Source organism: Camelus dromedarius, chromosome 12 (genome assembly GCF_036321535.1).
Source record: "Camelus dromedarius isolate mCamDro1 chromosome 12, mCamDro1.pat, whole genome shotgun sequence".
Classification (NCBI taxonomy): domain Eukaryota; kingdom Metazoa; phylum Chordata; class Mammalia; order Artiodactyla; family Camelidae; genus Camelus; species Camelus dromedarius.
The window spans coordinates 45693519-45718838 of NC_087447.1; the positions used below are offsets into that span (position 1 = coordinate 45693519).

The 25320-nt window shown below is 35.3% G+C and overlaps 1 protein-coding gene and 1 pseudogene across 1 annotated transcript; one reads left to right on the top strand and one right to left on the bottom strand.

Annotated features, from left to right (window-relative positions):
- Window positions 1–8811: 8811 nt before the first annotated feature.
- Window positions 8812–9736, bottom strand: LOC105097961 (olfactory receptor 52J3-like; annotated as a pseudogene).
- Window positions 9737–19724: 9988 nt separating this feature from the next.
- Window positions 19725–20764, top strand: LOC116155175 (olfactory receptor 52D1-like). The gene is given in 1 exon segment (XM_031459296.2): window positions 19725–20764. A coding segment is annotated over 1 exon segment (942 nt). The 5' UTR covers window positions 19725–19822.
- Window positions 20765–25320: the final 4556 nt, after the last annotated feature.

Genomic DNA, 25320 nt, shown 5'->3' on the forward strand with positions numbered 1-25320 from the left:
AGAGGTTGATGTTCTGTCTTCTCACCACTGATTCTGATACCTGCAGAAGAAAACTTGGATGGGAAGTCAAAAGTCTTCAGGTTTCACTGTCATGCAACCATACTGAGCATTGAGCAAATAAGTTCAGTGCCTTGGATGACAGTTTGGCCAGTATCTTCTACAACACCTGCCAAATGGCAGAAGCAAACAATCTTTTCGAGAGCTGGAAAATGGGAAAGTGTCAGGATTCTTGATGTCACTCTTAGCTCTTGTGGAAATGAAAACCATGAAACTGAGAGCCCCAACCTTTGACATCTTCCTTGAGCTCTAGCCTAGTTTGCCTGAAATGCTGGCATTCATTGTCCCTTATGTACTTCTAGATGCCATTTTCATAACAGTTGGTAATTCTTCTGGGAGCCTTGGTGTCCTAAAAGAAATCCTGTTTCTCTGGTCCTGTGACCATTAGTAGGTAATCCTGGGGGAACTTTCAGTATTAGCCACACTGCTCCTGGGCCCAGAGAATGAATTGTTTATCCCTGAGTCATTCGCATTGGTTCTCAAATGGACTTTGTCAGAACAGAGTTCACCTTTCTTGTGTTAATTCATTTCTTTATTTAAGTATAGAGCAGACTACTTTTTTTTTTAACAGTAAATGTGGCCCTGAGTGGAGATTTGAAGAATATGGTCTTCTTTCAGACACAGCCAGGTCAGCTTGGTTTTCTAAGTGAATTAAGGCCCAGTTATGTTTAGGGTAGATGTGTTGAGTGGAATAGGGAGTGTGAAATAGAGAAGCTGTTTTTGTTTGTTTTGGTTTTGGTTTTGGTTTTGGTTTTTTACCAGTGTTCAGGGGATTGAGAGAGAAGTGAACGCAGAAAAACAATACAGAGGTGCCAAATTCAAGAAGAATGGACTACCTAAAATAGCATATACACGCAGGATCTGGCTAGTTTCGACATATCTTAAGCTAGATCTAGATTAGCATAATAATGTTTTTTTCCCCCTCAGAGATTCAAGATTAGTGGATTGCTAGGTTTCTTGAGCTCTGAGTAAGATCACATATCCTTCTGTGCATAGTGGACTCCCTACTTTTTCTTTTTAAAATTTTTACATTGTACTGCGAGTGATTAGCTGTGGCTTGAATCCTGAAGATCGTTTGGTATAATGCTCTTAATACCTCTCTAGATCAACAGTCTTTCCAGATTATGATTCATATTTTTGGGGGGATGATTTGAATACATTTAATAATAGTTTCTCTATTTTTCTCCTTTTAGTCTTAGTTTCATTAATCACACTCTAATATTTTAATCATTTTACATTTTTCTATCTTCCATCTTTGCCTAAACACTGATCCCAGTTGCTTCAACAAAGAGATTAACTCAGAACTGGTCACCTCTATACAACCTAGAAACAAGTTCTTTATGACTTTGTCAACCTAGAAGTGTTAGGAGGCAAAAGTCAAGCAAAAGTGTTTATTTGGGATCTAAGAATTGCAATTTCAGGTACCAGATGTCAGGAGCAACTCCTATAGTGTCCCACTAGGGGGAAAAATTGGAGATTTTTAAAGACAAAAAGGGGAATATTTGCATAATTTACTTACAAAGAATTTTGAGTGGTGTGGAGGCAGAAAGCTGGTCTTGTGAGTGTAGAGAAAAACATAATGAGTGTGTTTTTATTTTATCTAGTATTCAGCAAGTAGTTAAAATCAAGGACTGGAAAATCAGAAAATGACCTGTCTACTAATTCTGGATACCTCACTTACTATTTATGAAATCTTGCTAAAGCACTGTACTTATTACTAATTGCTCATCTGTAAATTAAGGACACTATCCTTACTTAGCTGAGTGTTAAATGAGATCATGTATGTTGACTGAAAAAAAAAAAAGTGCAACATAAGAACAGTGAGTTTCAGTTACGTTCGGGGACCTTACTAAAGACTGTAGCTTGGACTACAGCCTGTCAATAGGAACTGTTCCAAAGAGTTAGGGGAGGAGCCAGTATATATATAAATTTTGGGTCTGGCAAATATTTGTAGTCAAGAGAAAAAAGATTACTGCTAATCACAAAGAATAGATATCCCAAGTTAATGATCTTAGTGCTTTTCTGTGTATGTGAAGATACAAGAATCTGGGGTTATTGGATTTTTTCCTTAGATGTTAACTATCTAAGGGCCCATGTATGCAAAGCACAGAATGCTTCATCTCATTTTTTCCATCATGAATTCCCCTCAGGAAGCACTGTCCTTGACTGCAGTGGATTGGTTACAAGTTAACCCTTTGTATAAAGGGACAATGAGCACCATTCTTTATTCTTTTTGTTTACATATGTAGAGCAGATTATTGTCCGGAACAATTTGAATCCTTAATGTATGGTAGCTTATAGAAAGCCTAGTTATTTTGTCAAGGCAGAAACAGGCTGTGGAATAATGAGGAGAGATAAAACAAAGTACAGAGAAGTGAAAATTTATTGATGATAGTACTAAAGAAAACTCCATGAGAAGAAGAAATTTTGAGAGCCTAATAGCTTTCCTCCATCATCTCATGTATAAGATTGGCCTTTTCTCCAAGTAGTCATCAAATGATCAGGTTGAAATAATAAGGTGATATTCTAACTAGTTACCTATACAGACCTTTTTTTGCAGTTAAAAATGATCATATGATTTAAGAAAACAAAACTGTAATAATTACTCCTCCTTTCCTGACTCTGAGTACATAGTGATAAAATGAGGGAAACATATGCATCTAAATTTTGTTAAATCTAGTTTCTATGACAGACAACAGGGCTTTATTTCTCTTAGCTTTTTGAAAATAATCTAACTGCTATCACATGAGGGATAATCTCAATCCTACTTACTGAATGAAAGAGGGAAAAAAGGTCCTAATAGGTCAACTCCAACAGAGGCAAGAGGACAAAAAGGAGATTGGAGTCTCCTTTGCCCTGACACAAAGAGGATTGAGCTGCTAGGTAGATATGAATCTCTACAAGACCTATGAATCTCCTGTCTTTCCTCTACTTTCTACATTACTTAAACACCCACCACATCTCCATAGAAACCAAAGGTAGATTACCTCTAAATTAGCCTTTTTCCATTTTTTAATAAACCAGAAAACATTAGAATTAATGAGGATCCAGTCATCTAGAACCCAGAAATCTTAGGGACAACTTTGCTTATATCGTTAATTACTTGGGGTCCAGAAATACAAGAAAATATGACCTAACTACCCATGAAAACCTTTGAATTCTAAATCATGTTAATCTAGTCCTTCATCTTTTGTTGTTGTTTTTGTTGTTGTTAAAAAATTCTAAACACAGAGAAGACATGGACAGAAATATTGAGTAAAACAAGATTTTAAAACCTTATTTGATCATTTTTTCTTAAAATAAACTGTCATCACAACCTTTCGTCAGCTCGCAATTCCCAATTTGTAGGGAATGAGCTGGGGGCTGGCCTGGCATATGAATGGGCTGGTTGCATCAATTTGTTTCCAGCAACATTTCCAGCACATATTATGGATGACTGGCTGGATATTACTAAGTGCCTGGGTTGATCACAGAGCATCATCATCCTCCTGAGGCCCCTCCTGAGCATTAATACTCTTCTCATCCTTGACTTCCTTCCCAGAGGCAAGTTGGTGTCAGACTTGGAACATAGGGTCAGGACGTTCTCTGGTTTCTAGAGGAAAAGGAGTCTACCAGGAGCATATCTCCTGGATCACCTTTGGAGCAAGTTGATTTTGAGCTCTTTAGGAGTGAAATTAAGGGAATGTGAGAGATGGAGATATCTTAAGATGGAGGGAAAAAGGAGTCTTTCTATCCTACTTATCTGACAAGACTCAGAACATCTTGAGTATATATATGTGTGTGTGTATATGTGTATATATGTGTATATATATATCCAGTAGCAAAAATGTATAATTATAATCTTTCTCCCAGCTTTCCCCAAAAGGACCTCTGGTCTTTTAGCAGGCTGAATGACTGGAGAAAAGGAAATAATCAGGCTACAAAGTTATTCTCTCTTTCCTCCTCTTGGTGACATATTTATTAAAAATTTTATGATTTATCATCCAGACTTAATGATGGTACTAATATTTAAATTCTCCTAGGATGTGTCATGACTCAGTATCTTAACTGGGTTGAGAAGTTAGTGAGGTTTCAACTTATTACTTCCTAACATAGTAGCCCCTCCCCCAAAGAAATCAAAGCTCAGGGCAAAGGTATTATATGCTATTACCTTACTGGAGGCTCTGATACTAAAAACTATAAATGAAGGACAAGATGGGAGGTCCTTAATTATGATGCATCATTGAAACTGACTGCTGCTAAATGTGACTACGTGTTCCATTTTATGAGACTATTCCTTAAAACTTGTATCTCATTATTGATATTTATAGGAGAGGAAAGGGGACTTGATTTACCCACTGGCTCCCACCCATCATTCATAGAAGAATCAACCCCATTCATTTTCTGATTAATAGTATTGATAGCTTTGACCTTGAGAATGGGGTTTGGCGTGTGGCATAAGGTGAACACTACAACGTTGTGCTTGAGTGAATTTATTCAGAGTCCACCAAGGATTTATCACGTCAGATCAGTTGAAACAAGAGACGTTTGAGGGCCAGTGGTTTTGGAGGATGCTTAAGAAGCAGTTTTATTTTCTAAAGCTTATTTTCTAAGCTTTTAAAAATTCTGAACTTTCAATACATTTGTGGATTATTTGGGTTTCCAAACCTAAGTTCTCTGAGTATCTTAGATTAAGACACTTAACTACTCAGTATTAGCTACTTTGTGTTTAAATTTATATATGAAAACATGTAGAGAAATTAAGCAAGCATTTACCTTTGTAAAAATGTTTTAGAAACTGTATTATAGTAGTGATAATAATAATAATTGATAATATTTGTAGTAGTTGTCATTGTAGTATCTATTAAGCATATGTAAGACTTGAAGTAAAGATCTGATCCACACAGTAATTATGGTCGGAATTAAAGATGAGTCATTAATGAATAAAGCCAAAATATATGGGAAAAGCAGAAAACTCTTTTCTGTGTATGAGGCTTTTTGATAAGACCAACATGGTGTACACATCTTTGAGGTATCAAATTTGCCATGCATGGAGACACAAATTTTATGAAATAATTTATTTTTCTTATGATTTTATATATCAAATGCAATGTTTAAATGATTATTTTACTGGTGAAAGTAATTATCATCATTCTTAAATGCTAGAGAGTATTATTTTGTATGGAAAAAAATAGTGATTCTGTCCATTCAAGAAACATTTTTCATTCAACAAATATTGAATGCCTTGCTTTTTATAAATTAGGCATTACTACAGTTACTAGTGATATAAACACTAATAAAAGAAATTTCAACATTATAGCAAAATTTTGCAAAGTTGAGCTATGAGATTTATGTGACTTGCGTAGGTGAGATCATTGGCCCAAAGAAATACACAAAGTTATGGTACAAATATGATCTTATACACACTTACATTTATTTTAACTGTATTGAACACTTGAAAAAATAATTACATTGTATATGGACATATAGCATATTCTAAAATGTATAGTTACCCTTATTTTTTTAGTATTTATGTACTTATGAGTTAGGTCCATTCTTTCTGACCAATAGCAAGGTAACAATAATCATGTATCTGAACATACTAATATAGTGGTAATTTTTCCACTGCATGGAAGGAGAACTTCATTTCTCAACACTGACGGGGGTGGGAAGGAACAGAATGGGATTTCAAAATTTTAGATACTGACAGGCATATGTAGAATAGATAAACAAGATTATACTGTATAGCACAGGGAAATACATACGAGATCTTGTGGTAGCTCACAGTGAAAAAAAAAGTGACAATGAATATATGTATGTTCAGGTATAACTGAAAAATTGTGTTCTACACAGGTATTTGACACAACATTGTAAAATGACTGTAACTCAATAAAAAAAAAGTTAAAAATAAACAAACAAACAGAAGAAATTAAAGTTTTCTTACTGTATAGCACAGGAACTATATTCAATATCTTATAGCAACTTATGATTAAAAAGAATATGAAAATGAATATATGTATGTTCTTATATGACTAAAGTATTGTGCTGTACACCAGAAATTGACACAACACTGTAAACTGACTGTACTTCAATAAAAACATGTTAAAAAAAAAGGTCAAAAAAAAGAAAAAAGTACAGAAAGTAAAAAACAAAAAAACAAAAAAACCACCGTAAGGCTCTGGCTCTCTGTCATTGTAGAACCAGGAAGTTCCTTAAGGCTGCTGAATTTAGATGTTCTCTTCAAAACTTTGATCTTCTTCTTGTACTTGAACGTCTATATCCTCATATAATACTCTGTGACTTCTTCAGATGAATGCATGTTAAGAACGTCGTATTTTTAACAACTCTTTCTTGCAGTCTTGAGAAAATTAGAATGCACAACATGACCACAATTTCAATTATGAGTATGCTGTATTCTACAGTTGGGGAGGAAAACTTTAGTTTTGACTCCACAGCTAAGGTTTTAAATAACTCAGTTGTATTGCATGGTTAAATTCATTTAATGTCTGTGACAATTTGCCTTAGTGATTTCATGCTTTAAAAGAGATTTGGGACACAAATAGTACTAGCTGTTCTTTCAAATTCTTTTTTTTTTTTTTAGCTTAATTAGATGAATTAGCTTAAACCACTCTTTTTTAAAGGGACATTTTTATTTATTATCTTATTAATTTGTGCTGGATATTGGTTTATTTTGTATAGTTTTTACCTGGGAACAATGTTCTTGAAGAATTATTTTAACTTGTACTCTCTTGTATATTTTGTCTTATATTGTTTTCTGTGTTATCAGAAGTTTAAGACTTTACCTTATGTCAGTGTTCGTTTTCAAACAATTCCTCCTAGGAATTGCTAGGAGAATGCTAGGTTCTTTCATTCCTCCTCCTGAATGAACTCTGGTAAGGCTTTAGAGAATCTACATAGCCAAAAGCTGAGTTCATAAGGCAGTGCTGTGATATATTTTCAGTACTTTTCTACTGAGTCATTCTTATCTGTGTCTTAACTGCAAATGAAACTAAAATGGGAGCTGGAGATGGACAATACATTGTACAATCAGGCCAATAGACATCATTAGAACAAGAGCCTCAGGTTTTTCTTGAAGTGTTATTTTTTAAGAAGCTGTATATTTAGATAGAGATGAAATTTGCAGGGCTACCAGGAAGCAGGTTTAAATGCTTCTAATTCATGAGAATATTTTGGCGGGGTTGTATTGCATTAAACTATTAAGATAAATGTAAGAATTTAAATATATCTCTTAATAATGTAAAGGATCGTCGCATCCCATACTTTTATGTACTTTACGTGCACATAGTATAAATTCATTTTTCTTAAATTATTGCAAATTCATTTTACTTAAAGTGAAACCCACATGACAAAGAATTGAATATTCATTATACACTTATATAAACACATTGAAAAATACATTAAACATTTCTGTCAAAGTATTTGGGAAGACCCTGGGGGCTATGAAAACTTTAATACCTCTAAGAAAATGGGAAGTTAAGGATCCCCCCACTTATGTACCGCATTGTATTATCAGATAACTGTTTCCCATGTTTTATTTTAATTAATAGGTAAACTACATACACCCCCCCAGTGATGAAAATCACATTATTTCTGTGGTTTCCATCCACTGGGAGCTTGAAAATTTATTGTTCTCTTAACTAGGAGACCAAGCTGAACATTGAGACAGCCCCATGGCAATGAGTTTAAGATATCCATTATCACATACTTACATTATTACCATAATAGCAACATTATGAAGAAGCAAATCCAACTGACTGTTATTCACCAACTTCATTGTCAAAGAAAGGGATTGTAGTTACCTTAAACTCTGCCAAAAATTCCAGCAAAACTAATCAAAGCTGACTCTGAAAAATTATTTTCCAGATCCTTTATCTACTGTGATGTAACATTCATTTCTGTTAGAAACCCTTTGAGTTCACAACACAATGAGTGTTGTTAGACTTCAGGAGTGATGGACTGGGCTCCTGTGGAGGCTATACTGATGGCTGCCAAAAGTTAAAATAACTCCAACCAATGGTTCCACATTGGAATCTGTAATATCAGTTTTCCTTTCTTTAGAGTACCAATTGCACTCTCAAGGATCCTCATTCTTTATTTTACACTTACCTGGAAGTGGATTGATATTCAATACTTAAATCGTTTAAGTCATCTTTTTCTTTTGAGGGGGAAAGGGCTGATTATTTTTACAATCTTTTTGAGATTGTCCTTAAGATTATCTTCAGGAGGTATGACAGAGGCAATATCATGGCAAAGGTTCCTTGATATTTTAAAGTGGGAAAATAAGGAAGTGATCCTTGAGAAGAATATTATAACATTATTATGTACTCCAAAATTTATCTGAATGTTTACAATAGAAAATTAGACTAGGCTTACATCTATCAGTAGAAAATTTATGTAAAATTCTATTACATTATAGGTACACCAAATTTAATCAGAGAAACTCCCAGAGATTAAATTAAGGGACCTATCTGCAAGACTCCTGATCTCTCTTTTCCTCAAGAATAATGAATTACCATAGCCAGAGGCTGCAGCCTATCAGCAAACCTAAAGAGAAGTTACCAAAAGTCTTAAAATGGGGAGTGTTTCTCAAGACTTGAATTATCTGATCATGTCATGTCATTTTGAGGCTCCAGTTATTATTTCCTCACATGGAAAAATAAACCAGCAACTGCTTGTCAAGTATTAATATGGAGATAGAGTCTATATGATTAGATGGAGATTTTCACCCCTAAAGATCAATAAGTGTAATGTTCCTTACTTACCAGTAAATGCTCGAATCACACACTCTCTAATTTGCTTTGTCCTTACCTCATAGACGATAGAGTTGAGGGCAGGTGGAAGTGCCACATAGATGTTGGCAACAAGAATGTGGACATAAGCAGGTATTTTTTGACCAAACCGGTGAGTGAGGAAAGAGAAGAGAGAAGGAGTATAGAAAACAAACATGACTGCAGCATGGGAGCCACGAGTGCTCAGTGTCTTGTCACGTGCATCTTGGGATTTGAGACGGAATACAGTACGGAGGATGTAGCCATAGGAGATTCCGACCAGTATTAGGGCAAGGACAAGGAAGGAAGCAACAAAAAGACCATAGATGGCATTGATTCAAATGTTGATACGAGCCAAGTTGGCAATGCCCATGTGCTCACAGTAGGTGTGGGCAATAACGCGAGCATCACAAAAGGGCAGATGGTGGATTACGTAGATCATGGGCAGTGTGAGCACAACTGCACTCAATACAACACTGAGTCCAATTCCTGACAGTACCCAGACTGTCAGGATGGTTGTGTAATGGCGTGGTGCACAGATGGCCCCATAGCGATCAAAGGCCATTGCCAGCAGGACTGCAGACTTCATTCCTGTGAAGGTGTGTATGAAAAACATCTGGGCCACACAGGCTCCAAAGCTAATTTCATGAGCATTAAACCAGAAGATACCTAACATATGTGGTACTGAGGATGTGGAAAGGGCCAGATCTATGGCTGATAGAATGGCCAGAAGGAAGAACATTAGATCCCGGAGGGTTCTCTCCATCCATATGACTGTCAAAATTGTGACATTGCCAATAAGAACCATTAAATACAAACAAGAAAATCCAGGCATGGACAGTCTCAAGCCCTGGGATTCCCAAAAGAAAAACTGTGGATGGATGGAATATGGTTATATTCTGATGGGGCATTCTGGATTTGGCTGGAATTAGGAGAAGATGGGGTCCATTTCTAAAAAGAAAAAAGGGGGGGAAGCACAAGAGCAGTTTCAAATTATAAGTTTTTATTTTATTAGAGTATAAATAAAGCAGTGATATTGTTTCCTATGTTCTTTGGTACTTTTTTTCCATGAACGAAGACTGATATCTGGATTAATATAAAATGTAAGGACTTTCCAAATTGAGGATGTTGAGACCAAATGTAACAAATCATTACGGCAAAGAAAAAAATGTGTAGATGCATACACACAGCCACACTAACATAAAGAAATATACATGTAAAAGCCATACACATATAATCATATACTGTATCCCAAATGGCTTCAATATGTTTCGTTTAATACTAATTTTCACATGAATTCAAATTCAAAAAGTCACCTATCAAACCAACAGGTATTCCTTGCTAAAGCATTCAGTGAACACTTGTAGATAAACACCATCAAACAAACCCTAAACCGAGACAGGTGCAGACATTGCACAAGTAGAGAACAAGTCTAACCCGAAACATTTCTTATTAGAGCACTGTGAATTCCTTCATACTTAGACCGTAGTGAAACATAGGGCAACAAAGAGAACTTGAGGTTTTTCCCTCTTCTTGTATACAGGCAGAATATCCAAGAAAGACAATAGTCTGAGTAGTTGAAATAAAGGGGTTTAAGGGAAAAACTCATCATGGACCTAGCTCTCCCAGGTCATGAATAATTAGTAATGTTTAAACCCTACTCAGAGCAATATGCAGAGGTTCTTACCCCATCATTTGATAATTCATTTTTAACACAGAAAACCAGACAAAAAAGGAAAGAAAAGAATTTTAGGGAAGCAATAAACATGGGGAAAAAAAGGAAGTTAAGAGGAAAGAAACATGGTAGGTTGTATGGAAAATAGGAAGAAGGAAATGGAAAAAAAGAATTATTTAAAAAAAAAAGTTTAGCTCTAAACAAATTTAGGATAATTGGAGAAAATAAAAGCCCCAAAGTTGTGATAAATGTATGTTTTCCAAGATCTTTAACATTACTGACAAGCTGGCTTGCAAGTCAGAGGTTCTCTGATACCTAAAGTCTCTCTTGCAGGACTCAGTTCCCTGCTGCCTCTCTTGGTGTCTGTTTTTAAGCCTACTTTCATCAAAGTTTCTCCCCAACTTAAATTCTTCTACTGCCGTGAAAGGCCATTACCTTCACTATCCTGCATTTATCAGAGAGAATAGGAATTACTAAATTTTAAATCAATCTCCGTATTTCCTAGACACTGACTATTGAGTAATGAATATGCCAGAAATTGTCATCAGAGAACCTCACTCTTGATCAGTAGTCTGTAGAACAGAGTCATGAGGGATACACAATAATCCCTTATGAAAATCAATTCAAGCCTTCCTTCTTACCTATGAGCAAAGGATTACTTAGATTCCTTGGTCAAGTTAGGTTAATATATAAACTATCTCCAGCAGTAATAGGAAACAGAGAATCCCTATTATGCCTACCCCACTGTATAAAGTTTGAAACTTCTGGCCCACAGTCTCCTAAGGGACAACTCAGAAAATAAACCCATGATGAATTTGGTTTGTTAGTGTTTTGTTGAGGATTTTTGCATTCATATTTATAAACACATATTGGTCTGTAGTTCTTTTCTTGTAGTGTCTATTCTGGTTTTCATATAGGAATAATGCTGGCCTCAAGAAATGAGTTTGGAAATGTTCATTGATTTTCAGTTTTTAAAAATGTTTTGAGGAAGACTGGTGTTAATTCTTCTTAAAATATTTGGTAGAATTCACCAGGGAAGCCATCTTGTAGGGAGGTTTTTGATTACAGATTCAATTTTCTTACTAGCTGCAGGTCAGTTTATTTAGTCTATTTCCTCATGATTCAGTCTTTGTAGTTTTGTATTTCTAGAAACTTTTCTATTTAATTTAGATTACCTAATTTTTAGCCTTTTTAATTTCTATGAAATCAGTTGTGTCTTCTCATTCATTTCTGATTTTAGTTATTAGAATTATCTGTTTTTTCTTTATAAATGTAGCTAAGTTAATCAATTTTAAATAATTTTATATTTATTACTATTTTTTAATGGAGGTACTGGGAATCATGCATGCTAAGTGCACACTCTACCACTGAGCTATAACCCTCTCAATTTTGTTCATCTTTTCAAAGAACTAAAACTTGGTTTCCACTGACTTTTCTCTGTTGCTTTTCTAGTCTCTATTTTTTCCACCTATGTTTAACTTTAATGATTTTCTTCTTTCTGATAGCTTGAGGTTTAGTCCATTCTTCTTTTTCTAGTCCCTTAAGGTGAAAACTTAGATTCTTTTTCTTTTAATGTAAGGGTTTATGGATGTATGTTTTTCCCCTTAGCATTGTTTTACTGCATCCTATAAGTTTGAAATGTTGTATTTTTATTTTATTGTTTTCAGTATTTGCTAATTGTTCTTGTGATTTATCCCTTGACCCATTGATTGTTTGAGTGTGTTGTTTAATTTCCACCTGTCTGTGGTTTCTAATTTTTCTTTTGCTATTGATTTCTAGCTTTATTCTATTGTGACTGAAAATTATACTTTGCATGATTTCAGTCTTTACATTTAGTAAGACTTGTTTTGTGCCCTAAAATATGATCTCTACTAGACATATTCTGTGTGTGTGTGTGTGTGTGTGTGTGTGTGTGTGTGTATTCTGCTATTGCTGAGTGGAATGGTCTGAACATGTTAAGTCTAAATGCTCCATAGTATTGTTAAAGTCCTCTATTTCCTTAGCAGTTGTCTGTCTGGTTGTTCAAATTATCATTGAAACTGGGGTATTGAAGTCTCCTATGATTATTTCTTCAATTCAGTCAATTTTTATTTCATTAATTTGGGAGCTCTGATGCATAGTGAATATATGTTTATAATTGTTTCTATCTTATTGGTGAAATGAGTTTTCCTCATTGTATAATCACTGTCTCCTATAACAATTTTTGACTTAAAGTTTATTTTGTCTGATATTAATATACTATCCTTGTTCTCTTTTCTTTGTAATAGCATGGGAAATCTTTCCCCCTTTTTCTCTTTCAATCTGTACATAACATATGTGACAGACTGTGAGGCATCTTTTTATAAACTTATTTGCCATCAATATACCTTCTTTGGTGTGGAGTCTGTTAAGGTCTGTGTACCATCTTTTCATTGAGTTGTTTATTTTTTTATTGATAAACTGTTAAGATTTCTTTGTATATTTTGAACACAGTCCTTGATACGACTTTTGAAAATATTTTTGCCCAATCTGTGGCTTGTTTATTCACTCTTGACAGTGTCTTTCACAGAGCAAACATTTTCCTTTTTAATGAAGTTTGATTTATCAATGGTATCTTTCATGGATCAACCTTTTATGTAATATATAAAAATCATCATCATAACCACTGTTGCTTAGATTTTCTCTTTTATTCCTCAGGAGTTTTAGAGTTTTGTGTTTTACACTTAGGTCTGTAATCCATTTTGAGTTAGTTTTTGTGAAAAGTGTAATGTCTATGTACAGATTTGCATGTGGGTGTCCAGTTGTTCCACTATTGTAACCATTTAAAAATATTATTTGTAAGCATTTGTAAAAATATCGTTTTTGCTCCATTTTACTGCCTTTGCTACTTGTCATAGATCAGTTGACTGTATTTATGGGGGTCTATTTATGACCACTATATTTTGTTTCATTGATCTGTTTGCTATTCTTTTGCCAATACCACACTCTCATTCATTATTTTAGACTACCCAGTCCTCCAACTTTGTTCTTCTCCTTCGTTGTTGCATTGGTTATTCTATTCTCCTCCATATAAACTGTAATATCAGATTTTCTATATACTACATGGCATAACTTTCTGGGATATTGATTGGGATTGTATTGCATCTATACATCAAGTTAGGAAAACTGACATCTTGACAATATTGAGGCGTCCTACACATAAACTTGGAAAATCTTTCCATTACATAGTTTCCTTACTTTTCTGTACAGTTTTATAGTTTCTCCTCATATATATCTCATACATATATTGTCAGATTTATACTTAGGTATTTTATTTTTGAGTACTATTATAAATAGCGATGTATTTTTATTTTAAATTACACTTTTTTATTGCTGGTATAGAGGAATAAGATTGACTTTTGTATATTAACCTTGTATCAGGCAACCTTGCTATAATTACTTAATTCCACAAATTTTTGTCAATTCTTTTGGATTTTCTACACAGATGATTATATCATCTGTAATCAAAGACAGTTTTATTTCTTCTTCCCCAAACTCTATTCCTTTTATTTCCTTTTATTGTCTTATTGCTAAGATTGCCAATATGAAGTTAAAAAGCAGTGGAGAGAGGGAACATCTTTGCCTTCTTCCTGATCTTAGTGAAAAAGCTTTGAATTCTCATTATTAGGTACAATGTTAGCTATAGGCTTTCTGTAGATATTCTTTATCAAACTAAGTTAGTTACCTTCTTCTTAGTTTTCTGAGAATTTTTATCATGAATGAATTTGGGGTATTGTGAAACACTTTTTATCTTCATTTATTCTTAATATGATCATGTGATTTTTTTCTTCTTTATCATGTTAATGTGATGGACTATATTCATTGACTTTAAATGTTCAACCAGTCTTACTTACCTGGAACAAATTGCCCTGGTCATGGTCTGAAATTCTTTTTTTACATTGTTGGATTTGATTTGCTAATATTTTCCTGAGAATTTTTTCATCTAAGTTTATAACAGATATTGGTCAGTATTTTTATTTTTTTGTAATATCTTTGGATTTGGTATTAGGGAAATGCTGACCTCACAGAATGAGTTAGGAAATGTTCCTTCCTCTGCAGTTTTCTTAGGAACTTTTCTCTTAATATTTGGCAGAATTCACTTGTGTAGCCATCTAGTCCTGCACTATTGTTTGTTGGGAGTTTTTAAATTACTGATTCAATTTGAGTACTGGTAATTGGTCTGTTCATATTTTCTGTTTCTTCTGGGGTCAGTCTTGAGAGAGTGTACATTTCTACGAATTTGTCCATTTCTTGTAGGTTGTCATTTTATTCGCATATAGTTGTTAATAGTAATCTCTTATGATTCTTTGGATTTCTGTTGTGTCATCTGTTCCTTTTCCTTTTTCATTTTGATTTATGGATTTGGGACTTCTCTCTTTTTCTCTTGATGAATCATGCTAAAAGTTTATTGATTTTATTTATCTTTTAAAAGAACCAGCTCATAGTTTCATTGATCTTTTCTTTCTTTTTTTATCCTCTATTTCATTTATTTCTTCTCAGATCTTTATGATTTATTTCCTTCTGTGAACTTTGGGTTTTCTTTTTTCGTCTTCTAGTTTCTTTAGGTGGAAGGTTAGGTTGTTTATTTGAGATTTTTCTTGTTTCCTGAGATAAACTTATATTGCTGTAAACTTCCCTTTTAAAAACTTTTGCTGCATCCCATAGGTTTTTGATCATTGTATTTTTGTGTTCTTTAGTCTCTAGGTATTTTTTTTTTTTATTTCCTCTTTGATTTCTTCAGTGATCCATTTGTTGTTTAGTGGGTGAAGCTGGAGAGGTAGGGGCTAGAGCTGGAGCTGGTTGTGAGAAGGGATATTCCCTCTGCCCAGTGTTCATCACTGACCTATCAGGGGTGGTATCTGATTCCAAGTTGTTTGTGCCTGAGCTCTTTTTCCCTTTTAGTTTGTGTTTTCCCCTCTTCTTTCACCCAGACCCTTGCCCCAGAATGAGGAAGTGCCGAAAATATTGGGAACTGTGCAGTCTCTCAGCTCATGTTGGCCTCAGGCAGAGAGCCAAGGTGTCTCAAATGTGCTGTCTATGTGGGTGCCCGCAATTGATTCCCTTGCTTCGTGCAGATGTAGCCTCGGGTGCAAGTCCCCTTTGTCTCTCACAGCCAATCACTATTCTTCGCCTCCATGGCCACTCTCCCTGCTTGATTGTAGGTTGTAGTGCCCCAGATCTAATGCTGTTCTGTAACATGGAGTGATTGGGGCCAGAACATTCACTCAGCTCAGGTTGGTACACCTTACACTCACCAAAGTGGTCTTGGGAAACCTGGCAGCCACTAGAGCAGACCTCTCTCTACCTTGAGTTCAGGGCAAGTCAAGCTCATACATGCTCCTCATGAGCAAAGTCCAGGCTTTCTACACCCTCCTTTTACTCCCACTGGGCCTCCAACCAGCCAAGAGAGCTCTTCTCCTGTACATAGGACCCCAAGACTGGGCTGCCCAATCTGTGACTGTCACTGCTAACTCCTCACTCCTCATGGCAGGTGTTTACCCATGTATTCTTCCTCTTCCTCTGTGTGTCCTCCCAGGGCACAGGTCCCAACCCGATCACTTTTCTTCCCTTCTCAGCTAATTACATGTGGATCTTTCTTAGAGCCTTGATTGTACAGGAGTCCTGCTAGTTTCCAGTTAGTTTTCAGTGAGAATTGTTCCACACGTAGATGTATTTTTGATATGTTTGTTGAAGGAAGTAAACTTCATATCCTCTTACTCCATCACCTTGATCCATCGCTGGATCCTGTTATTTAAATCCATTCTGCCATTTTATGTGTGTTGATTGGGGAGTTTAAAACGTTAATATTTAAAGTAACTGCTTATAGGGAAGAAATTTCTATTGCCATTTTTGTTGTTTTATGCATGTCTTATAACTTTATGTGTCCCTCATTTCCTCCCTTACTGCCTTCCTTTGTGTTTAGTTGATTTTTGTAGTGACACTTTTTGATTCCTTATCATTTACCTTTTGTGTACTAAGTATTTTCTTTGTGGTTGCCACAGGTATTAGAAATAACATTCTGAAGTTATAACAATATATTCATAATTGATAATAACTTAACTTCAATCATATACAAAAGTTCTATTTTGTTAGAGCTCCACCCCCACACTTTATGTCACAAATTACATCTTTATATATTGTGTACCCAATAACATAGATTTATAATTATGTTTGTGCTTTAAAATCCATTAGAATAATAAAATTTAAGTTATGAACTAGAATTGTGATAATACTGTTTTTTATTTTTGTATATGTATTTACCTTTACTGAAGAACTTTATATTTTTGTATAAGTTTCAGTTACTCTTTAACTTCCTTTAATTTGAACATAAAGGATTCCCTTTATTATTTCTTACACAGCAGGTCTAGTCGTGATGAACTCCCTCAGCTTTTGTTTATATAAGTATATTTTAATTTTTTTCCTCATTTTCTGAAAGGCGGTTTTGCCAGATATAGAATTCTCTATTTTTTTCAACTTTAAATATATCACTCCACTCTCTTCTGGCCTATAAAGTTTATGTTTCAAGTTGACATTGGAACAAAGTTGATGTATTTAATGAATATTGAATGTGTTCTGTATCATTTCAGTTTCCTTCAGGACTGTTCCTATTAGATGTTTGATATAATTAGATGGCTAATATAATCATATTAAAATATTGAGTTATGGCTCCATCTGAAGCTGTAAGCCTAAGGGAATGCACAGGTAAATTGCTTCGTAAGTTAGGAAGTTATCAATCATCATCTACAATACAAACACTCCCCCTTCTCCCAATGATTCCCTAAAGACCTGTTTGTGCCAGAGGTCATTCCTGCTTATCCTCCAAGATTACCATGCTGAAGCTGCTACATATAGATGGTACATGTTTAGGTTGCTTCTTGGCCCTGAATCAGTTTCTTCATGAGCTAATTAAGGCTGTTATGAAACTAGAGAGGGATATAGAGAAAGAAACAGTCTGGTCTCAGTGATCTAAGGAAAACTTTAAAGACCATGTGACACACTCAAACAACATCTTTTTATTTTCCAAATGATACAGATTCAAAAGAGAATATGTAATCCTTTGAAACAGAAGGAATACACATTTAAAAAATTTTTCCATGGATGAAATGAATAAAAAACTAGATTCTAGGAAGCAACAATCTTTTTTTAAGGATATTTTAGAAGTGAAGGTTATCTCTTATTTTGACCATATTATATTTCAGATCATATAAATCTATCGAAGGGACAATATGGATACCTCATGACATTTGGACTCAACCACAGGTTGGCATTTTTAGGCAGATAATATCACAGGGATTATATTGTGTGTACAAAAAAAAGGTGTTTTGCAAACTAATGTATGTATTGGTGTGTGTGCATTTTTCAGTTCTATTCTTGTAATGCTCTGTATAGTATTTATACTTCCAACATATACTATTGAGCACCTAGTGAGTGATAGCCACTGGTTAGAGACTGGGTTGTAAAATTTCCTGTTAGTTATGTGATTACACATGAATGTGTAGGGACTCTTGTTTACGTATAGAATCTCATCTCACTTGAATCTCATTTGTAGTCCTTGATCCCAACTACACTAGATTTTAATTCATTACATCATGATTGTCTTTTCTGATGATTATTTATGCTCCTTTCCTTTTCCTTTGTTTATGTGTGTGTGCTTGTGTGTGTAAATAAGTAGATTTATTTAGATAAATGGGTAGATAGATATCATCTATATCTATACCTATATATTTATATTCAGTTCCCATAGGCTGAAGTCATATATGCTTCACATTCTAGCCTAAGGGCATCTACTCAAGAAGCCTTTTATTGACTCACTAAACTTAATTTGATTCCTTGCTGTCATTTCTACATAACTCATCCTTCCTTCCCCTCTGGTGTAATTTTGCCTTATAAATTACTTGCTTAAAGTTAAAGTGTAATTACTTGTTTAAAGCTAAATAATTTTTAAAAGCCGTATTTGCATTGTTCAAGTGTTTTTCACTAGAATAAAGCCCAGAAATGTAAATGTAAAAGCCTAGGTAAAATTTCTTCAGTCAATGATATTTGGAGATTACATGTGTTGGCATGACTCTGGAAAGCATATAAAGAGGTAACTCTGTGTTAGTTCTTATTATAGTACATATTATATTTATAAGAATTTATCTGAGCCAAGAAAAGTGTATTCTCTTTAAGAGCTGACAATAGTGCTACCCAAGAACTGCCCTGATGGGAAATGGGAAAAGAGAAATTTAGTAACCCAAGATTTCTCTGAGCCCTTTGTGGTTACTAAGAGTCTTTTTCTTTTTTAACCCTTCTGTGTCCTTTCTTGGGTTCAACTACTTTATCCCAGAAATTTTCTGCCATGTATATTTGACTGTCCATGGGAATTATAGTAAGGAGTATAAGGAAATCTGCTGTACTCAATTATTGATTCTTCAGACATCATTAGGTCAATTTACCAATCCAATAAATAAACTGCTGTACATGTTTTAGGATGTGGGTTTCTGGATCAACAAATGAAGGAGCACAGTTAGGATCCAACTGCACATTGAAATGATCTAAATCTAAAAACAAATGAAGAAGACAAGGTAGTGAATGGGGTTAATGTTAAGAAATACATTATCCTTAGCAATATACATCTATTGGTTCAAAAGAACACAACATGTGCTTATTTAAAGGGTACACGATAAAAGAATAAATGATGGGAACAATTTACTTCAGAATATTTTGTCAGGTTAGTTATGTAGGCACAGTGTCAAATGAAAGGCTGAAGTTATGGATTAGCTTAATCCTATTCCAGAAATTATGCCAAAGACTTCAATATCATGTCCAGACAGGGAGGGACAGAGACCGTTTATCCTATTCCTCAAGTAAGAGTCTTTTAAGTAACTCCCTGCAATTTCTATAAGACCTCTGCTTAATCACTTCCAGTTATGGGAACTCTCTCATATGAGAGAAATATTGAATGAAATCTCAGAGGAGAAGCACAGAACTACTCAATAAATATTCGTTCAACTAAGTACATGTATGACTACAGATGAAATCTTTTATTGGAAATGAAGGGAAAAGGTAACTTATAGGTCTTTGAAATAATATGAAATGATAAAAGTGTTATCTTTCTGTACTTCTAAACACAATATTGGTTTGTTCTTAATTATCTGGTTGTAATGAACTTAAATGTGCCAGGTTATGAATTTGAGCTGTTTTTAAAAACATTATTAATGGCCCTCCTCAAGAAATTCTCCATTTTTCAGCATCTGGTTGTGATCATCTTGGCATAGCAACTCTTTCTTCAGAAGTACTGATAAAAAACAAAGGAAAGGCCATCATGCCTCCTCTCAATACTTCTCGTCCCTCTCCTGCCACCTTCTTGCTGATGGGCATCCCAGGACTAGAGCACCTGCATGTCTGGATCGGGATTCCCTTCTGTTCCACGTACGTGGTGGCCTAGGTGGGGAACGTGACCATTCTGGCTGTGGTGAGGGCAGAGCGAAGCCTGCACGAGCCTATGTTCTTCTTCCTCTGCATGTTCTCGATCACTGACTTGGTCCTTTCCACATCTACACTGCCCCGCATGCTCTGTCTCTTCTGGCTCGGAGCCCATGACATTGCCTTTGATGCCTGCCTGACTCAAATGTTCTTCATCCATAGTTTTACTGCTATGGAATCAGGCTTCTTTTTAGCCATGGCCATTGGTTTCGTGGCCATTGGTCATCCACTGCGCCATTCCACCATTCTCACCCATGCGTGCATCACTATAATGGGTATCATTGTGGTGATTCGGTGGGTAGCCTTCTTTTCTCCACATCCTATTCTGCTCAAACAGCTGCCTTGCTGTAGGACACGAATCATTGCCCACACCTACTGTGAGTTTATGGCTGTCGTGAAGCTGGCATGTATGGACACAGGGGCCACCAAGAGTTATATCCTCAGTATGGCTTCTGTTATTGGCCCATGTGATGCAGTTCTTGTTGCTATATCCTATGCCTTCATCCTCCGTTCTGAATTCCGCCTGCCATCCCAAGAAGCTAGCTTTAAGGCTATGGGCACATGTGGGTCCCACGTCTGTGTTATTCTCGTCTTCTACTCCACCGCTGGTTTTTCCATTTTCACACACCGTTTTGGGAAACACATACCTGCACATATCCATATTTTTATTGCAAATATGTACTTTTCGGTGCCCCCTTTTCTCAACCCTATCATGTATGGAGTAAGGACCAAGAAAATAAGGGAGCATGTTCTTAGGACACTAATGGTCAAAGTTGTCTGATTGTAGTTGGATCAATAAAAGAGATGGTTCAAGAATGCATGGAAGTAAAAGAGATAAAGTATAGAAAATAACTAACTGCTCCTTCTCCCACAAGCTGTATTGCATCTATCACTTGAAAGAACTTTTATTTACTAGGTATCTGTAAATTCCAAAAATTCTAATTCAATATGTCATTTTAGCTTTTTCATTTGTTAAAACTGGAGAACAGATTAATCTCTGTGTCTTTTGAAGGATAATTACAAACATAGACTGAAGAGTAAAGAAAGGGGAAAAAGAGAAGTAAACAATATATATTTTAAAAGAATTTTCTAGAGAACTATATGATGAACAATATATATCTAGCAATTTGAAATAATTTCTTCCATGTATGTGGCTATAATTTCATAGAATAGATGTTGAATGTTGTATTGTTTTCTAATGGAATCAAACTGAAGAATTGTTGTTTATCCACATAAAGGAGTAGGACTAATAATATATAAATAAAAATTAATATTAAATGAATCTCTAAAAAAACAAAGAAGCAGACATGAATCAGTGTGAAGACTGTAATTTTTAGTGTTATGTCTGCTCCATTTTCTAGAGAAATTTTGATAGAGGTGTAGTGTATTTTTTAAAAGCGGCAATATCCTGGAGTCCACTGACTGCTAAAATTGAGGTCATGCATTCCCATTTTCTTATAGTTCATAGTCAGTACTACCAAGTTACCAAGGTCTCATGTGTTGAGTTGGCCTCATTCATTAGGTGACATGGAAATGAGTATCAAGACACAAGATCTGAAATCTCTTATCAGACAACAACACTGAAATAATCCTTTATTGCCCAGATACCAAGGACTTACTTTCTCCTTTAGCTTATTGTCACTACCTTCCCAACTCTGTTAGCCATTTCTCTTTATTTAAAAATATATAACCTAAGATCTATGAGCATTTTTATGCTTTGGATCTGTAAAAATTTTTTTTTTTAATCTTGTGCTTTGAAACTTTTTACCTCCCCTGGCTTATTAGCTTTGGGAACGCACACCCATAATTAAACACATGAAGACTAACATCTCTGGATTCACCAATACTGTTTATAATTCAGATATGGGGAGAGTGTGAAGTTTTCCATTTTGGAGAACTGGAAATATTTGGTCATCTTTTTCCTGACTTCTTACTAGATGCCCAAGCTGAACATATCTTATTACTGGGGTAGAATTTAAACTTCAGGACATTTTTCCAAGTAATTCATTAGCTTATTGGTTAAGGATCAAGCTAACTCCAGGTTTTGGAGGTAGACTGCCAGGGATGAAGTTCAGTATCGTGTGCTTGGCTAATTTTACTGCTGTTTAATTCCTCTTCACCTCAGTTTCCTAATATTTACAAATGAATGATAATAGTACCTATCTCATATGGTTGTGTGAGGACTAAATAAGACATGTGAAAAACATCAGTGTAGTGGCACAGAGGAAACACCCTAAATGTTAATTATTTTTATTTTTCCCCAGTGATTATAATTTCCTATGTTTTCCAACTTTTGTTTGTTTAAAAATGCTTTAAGAAATGCCCATTACATCTTATTCAATGCCTCTACAACTGTGTAATATTTGTATTTTAATATTTATATAATGAATATATTTGATTTTATTCCCTCTTAGCTACATATTGCTAAATCAAACAACTCCTCGAGAAAAAAAATTTTTTTTCTTTTTCTGTAGAGTATGTTGCTTATTGGTATGTTGTACATTGATGACTTTATTAAAGCTTCTGGAAAATAATATAATGTTATTGGAGTTACAATAGTTACAAGAATATAGTAATCACCTTCATTTCTTCTGTTGATACAGTCATTTAATCATCCATTCGTTTATTTGTAACACATGTTCAATTAATACCTTTTAAACTGAATTAGACTTATTTGGACTAATTTTAATAACACTCAAATTTATTCTTCTAGAATTATTAAGTAATTCTCTTTTTTCTTTCTTTTCCTTAAAGAAATTTGTATGAAAAATTCATAATTAAGTTATTTAGAATCCTTTGATTTGGTATATATGTGGCAAACATTGTAAACTAATTTACTCGTCTTCTATGAGTACAAGGTTTCTGTGGCTTTCTCTGACTGCTCAGGATCTCCTTTCTCTTGTTTTATCATGCGAATTAAGGATATGGGATCAAATTAGGGTTCTATAGACTAAATTATAAAGACAACAGGCTGTATCATGCTTGATGGCACTTACATGCTCTCATACATGCTATTCTTTCTTCCTCAAATACCTTTTCTGCTAGATATCACTGTCATAACCTTCCCACTCCTATTTAAGGAACAGCTCAGTATACAATTGAAAGAAGCCTCTTAATGTTTCTCTTTGCTAAATTATATTTATATGTTAGTAACAAGGAATAACAAGGATCTATCTATCAATATCATCACTCATTTTTAGCATTAGGATGGAATATAACTAAAGGTCATTTCACTGGTGACTTTTGTGTGTATGTTAAAATATACATAAAATAAAATGTGTCATTTTAACTATTTTCAAGTATAGAGTTCAGTGGCATTAGTACATTAATATTGTTGTGCAACCATCCCTACCGTCCTGAAGTGGGAGGAAAAGGGGCAGGGCACAACCGCTGAAGGAGTGACACAGCAATTGAGGGCAGGACAAACTGGTTAGAACCAAGATAGTGGAAGATTTGACTCCCAGTGGGCTTTGAGCCTCATGGCATACCCATGGGTACCATGACAGTTTCTAGGCTGACCATAAAAGGTAAAAAAGTAGACAGGGGCAGGGGGGAGCATTTCCTGGAAATCCTTGCCTCTTCCCCAAAGTAGATGGAATAATTCTCCTACTTGTTAGCATATGAAATTACCGAGCCCATAAAACCTAACAACTCCACACCTCGTGGTAGCTCACTCTCTTGCCTTCTGAGATGGCCTGCACTATCTCTATGGAGTGTGTATCTACTTCTACTTCAAACTAAACACTCCACTCCACACCTCTCGGTTTCTTTCCCTCTCACCTTTCTGAAATGGCCCACATTCTGCCTATGGAGTGTGTATCTATCTACTAAGCCATTTTCCCTTCTGAGTGAGATAGACCCCACTCTCTGTGAAGTGTGTATCTCTCTAAATAAACTTGCGTTCACTTTACCGTGCTTTGCTCTTGAATTCTTTCCTGTGTGAGGCAAGAACCTATTCTTCCACAACAGTACTTTTCCAGAGCTTTTTTACCTTCCCCAGTTCACACTCCATATCCATGAAACACTAACTCCCAATTCTCTCTTACCCACATTCTCTGGCAACTATCATTCTCTTGGGCAGTTAGAATAAGTGGGGGCACTGGACAGAGAAGGTGGAGGAGAAGAAGGATGGCCTGGAAGTTGGCAATATGCCCACCTGCAGCATAAGGGGCTTTACATTCTCTTAATGAGTTCTAGCAAGTAACTGGGTGGGACAGCTGCAACTGCACCATAGCAACAATGACGTAACTGGACATGACTCAATGCTCATTGTAATATAATTAGCATTGCAATTTAGTTCCCCCTGTTGACTTTCCTTTCTTCATCATGGGTAAGAACATGCACAAAAGGGGATAGGAATGACTAAGCACTCCGGGGCAAGAGCTGTCAATCAACAGACTGGCTCTAAGCAAGGGTGTAAGACAGAAGGGACAAAGACTGCCATTCTTTCTTGGATCAGCCCACCTTCTGCTCTTGGAGGGGTACTTTTGCTTTGCTAATAAAATCTTTAAAATCTTAACTACACAATGCTTTTGTCTCCCATCTGAGTTCTTCTCTTTTGGGCAATACAAGAACCAACGTCTTCCCCTTTTGGGGTAACAATTCTACTACTGTCTTTATGAATTTGGGTTACTCTAGGTACCTCATATAAGTGGAATCATTCAGTATTTGTCCTCATGTGACTATTTCATTTAGCGTACTATCAAGGTTCACCATGTTGCAGCATATGTTAGAATTCTTTTCCTTCTTAACATTATATATAGCTTATCCATTCATCTGTGAATGGACACTTGGGTTCCATCATTTTGGCTTCCACCTTTTGGTTATTGTGAATAATGCTGCTGTGAACTTGTGGGGTACAAATATCTGTTTCAGTCCTTCTTTTCACTTCTTTTGGATATATACCCAGGATTGGAATTGTGGAATTGATGGATCATATGCTAATTCTACTGCCATGCCTTTTCACACAGCAGCTGCTTCATTTTACATTCCTGCTAGCTTGTGCAAGGGTTCTAATTTTTCCACATCCACACCAACAGTTGTTATTTCCTTTTCTTATTTTTTTCCTCCCTTCCTTCTTTCCTTCCTTCCTTCCTTTCTTTTTCCTTTCATTCTTTCTTTTTTATAATAGCTATCCTAATGGGCGTGATGTGGTACCTCATTATGGTTTTGATTTGTTATTTCCCTAATAATTAATGATGCTAAGCATCTTTTTATGTATTTATTGACCATTTGAAAATATTCTTTGGACAAATGTCCATTCAAGTCCTTTGCCTATTTTTTAAATACAATCTTTTTTGTTATTGAAGTTTAAGAGCTCTTTCTAAATTTTAGAAA